The sequence below is a fragment of the Chroicocephalus ridibundus genome, chromosome 8 (genome assembly GCF_963924245.1).
Source record: "Chroicocephalus ridibundus chromosome 8, bChrRid1.1, whole genome shotgun sequence".
In the NCBI taxonomy this organism is placed as follows: domain Eukaryota; kingdom Metazoa; phylum Chordata; class Aves; order Charadriiformes; family Laridae; genus Chroicocephalus; species Chroicocephalus ridibundus.
Genome location: NC_086291.1, coordinates 3,693,014 through 3,701,302, shown reverse-complemented (window position 1 = coordinate 3,701,302; position 8,289 = coordinate 3,693,014). Strand labels below are relative to the sequence as shown.

Genomic DNA, 8,289 nt, shown 5'->3' with positions numbered 1-8,289 from the left:
TTTGAGGTTTTTTTTGGGGGGGGGGGGGGGGTGACCTCAGCAAATATGGCTCCCGAGGCAGCTAATGGTCAGCGCGGAGGGCAGAGCGTGCCCCTACTCAAGATGGCGCCGGTATGACTCCGTCGGGGGCCCCGGCGGGCTCGTGCCCTGAGTAAAGATGGCCGCGCCCGCCACCAGCACCTGGCGGGACGGCGCGCACCTGCCCTCACTTAAGATGTCGGCCATGAGGTGTTCTGCTGCGGGTCTGGCTTTGGAGTGGTGTATTGTTAATGATGCTTTTTATTTTATTTTTTAAGTTAATACTAAATGCCTAGAGTGGGCAAGCTTTTACCTCAATCAGCGTTTGCTCTTCATAAGGTATTTTGAGGTGATTGCCAACTTTTTTTCACTTCCTGGAAGGTTATTTCATGTTTTTCTAGCATTTGGTTTTGAAGGTGTTGGTATTTAAGAGAATGTTGTCATTACACAGCCCTTCTGGGAGTCTTTTGGTTTTATCGGTCCTTATTTTGGTGAATGAATGGTGACTTACAGGCGAGTCTGTCAGTACCAATGAAAAGTTTGTCATAGTCCCAGATATTCAAAGAATCAGTAAAAACGTGGATTTAAAAATGCACGGATCGTTGACAAAGAGCTCAGCCAGTGATGCAAAATATTGCCATCTAACAGCTTTTTGGGAGATGTGTGTAAACTAAACTGGCAGTCTGGAGCTCAGCAGGCAAAGTATGCAAATGAAAATTGATATTCCGTTCAGCAAGGGGAAGAGAGAGGCCAGGGCCGGGGTGTGCTCCGTCATGAACTCGGCCCTCCGAGATCAGGGCTGAGGTGCGCCCACGAGGAAAGTGCCTGGGCTCCGCTGTCTGCGCCACGTCCCTCCGATGGATAAATACACGGCTGGCCGTTCGTCACTGTCAGGAAAACTGTCACCTTGCACGAGCGCTACGTTAATTAAAAGTGAGGGTGAAGACTGGGAAGTTAGGCCTTCGGAATGCGAAATTTATAAAAGAAGGATATCTTCTTAGCGTGTTGAGTCGCCATCCCTGGAGGTATTTAAAAGACACGTAGATGTCGTGCTGAGGGACATGGTTTAGTGGCAACTTGGCAGTGCTGGGTTAATGGTTGGACTGGATCATCTTAAAGCTCTCTTCCACGCAAAATGATTCTATGATTCTATGTCAGGTGCCCTAGTGCAATAGCTATTGCTTAGTAAAACAAAACAGGCACTATCGGGAGGGGAATCAATCCAAAGTTTTGAGGTAAAATTAATTTCCAAACCTTTTGTAGCCCCTATCCTATGCAACTAGCAGGGCTGTGTAAGATCTGCAGCAAATGAGCTAGTGAAACAGCATAGCAGAATAAAAGTTATTTTTGGAGAGCTTCACTTGACCGTTTTATGTGTGTGTACGTACTTTAAAAAAATCTAAAAGCAGACTACTATACAGGTTTCAGAAGTAGGAAAACTTTGCCGCAGGGACTCGAGCCATCCCAGGCGAGGCACCGTGTCCCTGGGAAGCCGCAGGTGTGTTTTGGATGCTATTGGGAGCAGTGCTGGGAGAGGCAGTTGTCCATCGCCGTTTCTATGATCCGTGGGGAAAGCGATAACAATCCCTTAAGGCCATCGGAGCCCCTGTCCCCCGAGGGCTCTGGCCATCCCCTTCTGTGGAAGTGCTGAGGGCCGTGCTGCTGAGGCCTCTACAGAAATCTGAGTTCAAAACGGCTCTGAATTCACGTCTGGACACTGATTTACTGCAAATGAGTACACATAAAGCTTTTCTACGGAGCCGACAGCTACTTTTTGCCCTCAGTCTGGTGGCCATGTTGATATGTATGTCCTTTAGGCCTATGATTTATAAATACACGGGCAGGTCAGCATCACCTGAAAATCGCCTCGGTTTTTAAGCTCTGCATTTTGCAGTGCAGCAACCACTACTCCCGGCGGCCAGACCGAGCGTCCCGTCCGGGCCTTTGCCTGCGGGGTCCCGTCCTCCCCGTCCCCTTCTCCGAGCCCCCAGCCGCCTCCACCTCACGCTCTTCCCCACAGCACCTGAGGGCTCGTACCGCTCAGCCGGAGCTCCGCGAGCAGCCAAAGGGTGGTTTGCCGCCAGCGGGGCTTCTCCCTCCGGCCCGGCCCGCCGCTACGGGCCTCCCCGGACACGGTCTGCTGGCGGCTCCCGCCCCCGCCGGAGGGATGCGGCCCGGCCGTCCCCCGGGAGGCGGCTCTCCCGCCGCGCCGCCCCGGCTTCCTACGCCGCAGGTGAGGCGGGATCGTCGTCCCCCCCCCCCCCCCCCCCCGCTTCCCGCTTCCGCCCAGGTGAGAGCCGGCGGCCATCGCGCTGCTCCGACCGCCGCCGCCGCCTCCCGCCCGCAGGTACCGGCCCCTCGCCCCGTCCCTCGGCCTCAGCAGCGCCCCCGGCGCTGAGGGGCGCCCGCCGCTGGTTCCCCTTCTTCCTGCCCGGCTCGGCCTCCCGGCTCCCTCAGACCGCCGTGGGCTCGAGTTTCGATAGAGAAGGCGGCGCGGCCGGGAGCGGAGGGGCGGCCCTCGGCCCTGCCCCAGAGGGGAGGCCTCGCTGCCCTCGACGCCCGGGCCGCCGGCGGGTGCGGTATGTGGGAGGGGGTAGGTAGGGTCAGCTGGTGGTGAGAGCTCTTCCGGAGGAGTTTAATGCCTTCTTCAGCCTGGCTAGTGCTTGGTCATGGCATGGATCCTCGGTAGAAGGGTTTCCTACCGTCTCCTGGCTCCCTCGCGGTGTGATTGCCACCCTGCACTTGGCCGGAGACTCCCACCGCGGAACCCCTTGAGGCTTCATGCACCGGGGTGTTAGCGGTTCCATGAGGGCCCCAGCGAAGGCGCTCCGGGGGGCAGGAGCCCTCTTGGCGTCATCTTGTTGTGCAGACAGTGCCCATTGCTCGGAGAGGCTGTGGTGAGGAGGAGAGGAGGCGCGAGGGAAGGAACACGCCCTTTGCAACATGTTCCATCAGTGCCTGTCAACTCAGAGGTTCCTAATGAAGCAGGCTCTTTTTTTTTCTCTATTTAGGAGTTGATTGATAAGAGACCAGTTCCTTTATGTTCCTTGTAAATTTCTGAAGCTTAGAAATTCAGTATGGTTCCAGGTCTAACAACTCTGCTTCACCATGTTGTGATTTGTTAGTCATGTACACTTTCATCATAGCGATTCTAGGATTTATTGCCTAATTCCGGTAGAATATTACAATATTTAGATCTGGGAAACAAGTTTTCCTCAAGCTTTGTGAGAATAGGTTTCTGAGACTATGTTATTGCTCCACGGAGAACGGCTTCGGCGTGAGCTCACCCTTCTATTAGACATCAGAGGACCCACACCGGCGCTTCCCTCGAGGCTGAAGTCCGCAGGAATTCAGGTTCTGCTTGTTAAAAGTTAGCATGCCTTGAGAGTGAGTAAGGCTCCTCTTGATCTGCATAGAGACTGGTAATCACAGGCGCAGAGTTATTTTTTGTTTTGCTTTCCTCTTCTTGTGGTCGCCAATCGTATGTAACAACAGGACACACTACACACTCAGTTTGCCCATGGAGTAAGTTTTTTATATTTAACAGTCTTTAGCTTTGACCTGCTTTACCCTGTATGATGTATTTGTGTTTAGGTACTCAGAGCACTGTTTGGTTGTTTCCTTCTTTCAAGTGCCTGGAGCAGTCAGCACGTGCTCTATAGCACTTTTTATAAACACTGCAGCATTACACAGAACAGCAGGTTTTGGTGGTTTCATCTGAAAGGCGTATGCATGCTAAGCTTGGTTGGATTAAATTCTTCTGTACGTTACCAGGATGGAAAACCGAGCATAACATGTAGGACAGCAAAATATGTGTTAGAATAGTGTTTTTTCACAGTGCATAGTTGTTTGATGGTGTGTAAACGATATGATTTTTAATATCTGAAGTTACAGGTGGTGCTGTGTTAGGACAATTTAGGATTAAGATCACCCTGACAAATGCTGGTTTCCCTTTTGGTTTTATCAAATTTTAAACTGTTTGGTCTGAAACTTTGCAAGTCAGTGATCTCTGATGAGGAAGACAATAGGCACCGTATCGGTCGTTCCTGATAATGGGGCCAGGAAAAATTACAACTGCATTAGTGCAGAAAGGTGACTTTGGATTGGGATGTACTGTTGGCTGTTCCTGTGGCAGGCTGCTCAGATTGGCCGTGTTAGAAGCCTTTGAAAAATAGCAGCAGTTAGCACTTGTGCATTAAGGACCCAATGCCCAAAAGGTTACATCCATGCTGAGCAGGGAGAGCTTCCCATGAGGCAGGACTTCCCTGCAGGCACGTCTCCTGGAAGGACACAGGTTGTTGGAGGCCAAGCTGAAGGACGCAGGGCAGAAGCCGTTGTAGTTGTTAGGTGGGCGGGGAGAAACAGACAGAAGAATATCTGCTGGCTAAACCGTGTCCTCCTCCAGATCCCAGCAGGAAAACCCTTTTTTTTGTCTTTCAGCAGCCCTTTGTGGAGGGCAGGTGTTTGTCAAGGCCACTGCCAGGGCTGTCGTGTTCCCCTCTGGCTCTGGGATGTGCCGGGGTTGAGCGCCCTGTGTCTCCGTGCAAGTGGCAGGCGTCTGGCAGGGAGGTGATGGCAGTGGAAGACTTAAACCTTTCAGCTCTTCTGATGACCTCTGCTGGCATCAGCATGGGGGAATTCCTTTTTTCTTAGTTTGCTTTTGAAGAAGATCCAAGTCTTAGGATTTCATACAAAAACCTTATGAAACTTTCCCGCTCCCTATGATGCGTTGAGTTCAGCTCTCAAAAGTGAAGACAGTAAAAACCCAGATGCATGCTGTGCTGGAGTGTGGGGTTTTTTCTGGTGTTAGAAAACACTAAACTTCCTGAAATTCATTATTTTCCTCAATGATTTTACAGTTATTTTGGGAGTTGTGACATAAATTTTGGACTGAGGTTTGCAGTTTTGTCTACCAATAAGATAAATAAGTGGCTGCAGAAATCCAAGAATGGAGCTAAGGAAGTTGAATGTGGAGTGGGTGAACTGATTTTAACAAGACAGACTATAGTGTTTTGTATCACTTCAAAATTATCATTTAGGAGTGGACCTCCTAATTTAGCAACTGTCTGTTGATGCCTTGCTTGGACTTAACATCAGTGTTTGGAAATTGTTTAATGATAAGGTGTTTGGGCCCCAAAACATAAACAGCTCAATAGTACATAGAGTTCTGCGTTTCTCTGGTGCCTACAAGGCAGTCTTGGAGACCTGTCCTCAATTACACATTACTTGAAAACTTTAAATTAGCTTATATTTTCCGGGATCCCCTCAGATCAGAAGGAGCTGTTTCCTCTAAAATATAACACACTTCCCCCCCGCCCCCTTCTCTTTTTATGCAAGAAAGGAGAACAAAGAAATACTGAGGGTGGTTTTAACTTATTGCTCAAAAAGAAATCATTAAAAACCATTGCAAGCTGGCTGGAGGCCAGCTTTGATCACGAGGAATCCCAAAGTGCTGTGTAAACTTGAACTGTTATACGAACTGTACCTGAGGTCCACTTTGGCGTCCACTGGCGCAGAGTGGTCTGCAATGGCTCTTAGCTCAAGCAGGAAGCTGAAACTTTCTTTAATCTTTTTTTCCTCCCCTTTTGCACCTCCTTTGTCAGGGGACTTCTGCCTAGATGGAGCCTGGTTCTCTTACCTACATTTTTCTGCTTAAATTTTTCTTTCTTGGATCTGTACCCATCATCATAATTGCTATTGTTACACACGCTGTAATGGAAAAAAGATTAATCTTGGAGACTGTCAGCGCCACACTTTGAGGCTGTTTTTGAATGACGCAGGCTATTTCTCATGGTGCGGTTTGCCAGTGCAGCTGAGCTGCTGCCGCTGCCTGCTGCAAGGTGCAGTCCCGCTTCCCCGGCACTTCTCGCCCCGCTCCTGCATTGCCAGTGCTGGCAGTTGAGAGCTGACTGGGCAAAAAGCTCACCCTACCAAAATGTGATGGTTTGTTCTGCCTGTTTAGCTCCCTGTTCCAGCTCACTATGGGATCAGATGAATGAGTGCACACACAGATGGAAAGGGAAGAACAAAATGCATGAAAAAGGGCTGGAGAGCTGGACCAGCCTCCTGGCTGCAGCTATTAGATGGGCATGGTGCTGTCAAGTTGTCATTATTTCCTGCCATGCTGGATTTCTTTTCTGAGTTTAATCTTTTCTTCACCCTACTGCTGGTTTAAAGGTGTTTCAAGCCACTTTTCCTCATAGGAGTTATTTTGCATCCCTTTCTGATGTTGGTTCGCTTGCTTTAGGTTTTCTTTTTTCTCTTTTAACTGCTGGTGTGAAGTAGAAAAATAGAGGAGGGAAGCGAATGGAGGGAAGTTAAATTGGGAAGAAAGAACAAATTTCCATATTCTTTGTCGTGTTTTGTTAAGGTTCATGCAATACTTTTAGTCAAGGAGGTTTTGTCTTTTTGGTTTAGATGAAGACTCAGGAATGTATAAGGAAATGGTATTTTCATCTGTTCTTCAGAATCAGATCTCAGCACAGAATCAAAGGCTGCTGTGCTCTTAGAAGTGTTTTATTTCAAATGGAAAAGAAAATAAAGCTGCAGCACTTACAAAAGTTCAGATGCATTCCTGAAAATCTTTCAGGGGTTGTATGGGTTTGCCACTTCAACTCTTGCTATGACTTTGATTTAAAATGACCTCCTAAATCTGTTAATAGTCTTGCAAAGCGGCTCATTTTGCTTGGCCCTGGGTGGAAACCATGCAAACCCACCGAGTTCTGCAGGAATTTCTCCAGGAGCCAAAGCTGCTCAGATCCAGTAAAGGCTGCATAAATCTGAAATTGTGGTTTGTGACACACCTCCACTTTTTTTTTTTTTTTTTTTCATTAGGGAAATGAATTTTTAGGCTTCAGATTAGGCTTAATCTGACTCTTCAGAAGATAAGATATTCACCTGCATACTTAATATTTCATTAAATATAACAAGGTTCTCTCAGAACTCAAGATGTTTTCAGTGTGAGCGCAGACAGTGTCAGAGGCAGAGCTGAAAGTGTCAGAGGTCCTGCTGTGAGAGAGCCCCTGGGATGTGCTTACCCTGCTATTGCATTCAGATGCCTATGACCCTTTCTACTCTTGAATTGCAAGGTTTAAAAAGTAGATACAGAGATTTTTTAAATACATATATGGCTATTTTTGTTCCAAAATAGTTTTGAATATATCATTCTGAAATACACAGTTATATCCTGGGTAGAGTTACAATTATGTAAATTGCGCTATTAAATGGCTGACTTCTTTCAGAGAGGCTTGTACTAAGTAAAGAAATCTTGTTCCTCGTGTATGTTTTGGTATAACTGCCTTGATAGATTTCAGAATGACAGGCTCCACATCAACGTAATAACATGCAAGTAAGGGTACAAATTTATCATCGCTGCTAATTGCAAGTCTGTTGTTTTTATGCTGCCATCTAGGCCTCAGCCCCAGTTGGAGACCGGTTCTATTTGGCACCGTAGAGGAGCGTGATAAAGGATATTTTGTTCCTTCAAAGCTTGTCATGTACATAGAAAAGAAAAAGGCAAGCTCACGTAGGAGAAGGCAACAAGCTGCTTTCACCTGTTTGACATCAGCGCTGTGATTAGAACTAACCTACCTTAGGAATGTCTTGGACTTGGGATTGATTTGGCCAGTTTTGGGCCCGAATGCCATGCTGTCCCGTGAGTGGAGGGAACTTCATTGTTTTATAGGGAGACGCAAGGTTTCACCTATATCGTCATATGGCAGGGCAGAGCTATCATGATAAGAATACGGTCTACAAGTAGTTAAAGTAATCGAGAAGAAAGTGCCTTTTAAATAATAGGAAGTTTTAAACTGTATGTATATTTAATAACATTACAACTTTAATGTCCATATTCAAAATAATTTGGTTGAACCTAGTTGTCTCAGTTTTCTTGCCCAATGTTTGTTTTTATAACCTGCATTTTTACTCATATTGGAAAAGGTTATTCATATTCCTTCCTGTGTGCGAAAGGAAAAGCACACAGAACAAGGAAAAAAAATTTGATGTGCTGAGGCCGCAATACAGCAATTAGCTATATTGAGAGCTTTGTTGAAAACTTGGGGTAAACAACAGGGGGTAGTACTATTTTTTTTTTTATTAAATTTGTTATAGTTAGCTTAATATTTTATTATTGCTTTTATTGACTGTGTATCTGTTAGCATTCTGCTCGGATATATAAATTATTAATTTGATTTTTTTTAAACCTCATCTAGGTTATTCTGAGTAATTCCAAAAATACCCTTCAACATGCCTGAAAATCCTGCTGCAGGTATG

General features: G+C 46.9%; 1 protein-coding gene across 4 annotated transcripts in view; it reads left to right on the top strand.

Annotated features, from left to right (window-relative positions):
• Nucleotides 1–2,302: 2,302 nt before the first annotated feature.
• The window catches only part of PATJ (PATJ crumbs cell polarity complex component), a 157,772-nt gene continuing 151,785 nt past the window's right edge, over nt 2,303–8,289 (top strand). For 3 of the 4 annotated variants that reach the window (XM_063343083.1, XM_063343080.1, XM_063343081.1), the window contains exon 1: nt 8,229–8,284. In XM_063343083.1, the coding sequence (XP_063199153.1) occupies nt 8,263–8,284 (22 nt within the window). In that variant the 5' untranslated portion in view covers nt 8,229–8,262. Of the gene's footprint in view, nt 2,366–8,228; nt 8,285–8,289 lie in introns of those variants that run through there. The other variant, XM_063343079.1, reaches the window with a different exon arrangement.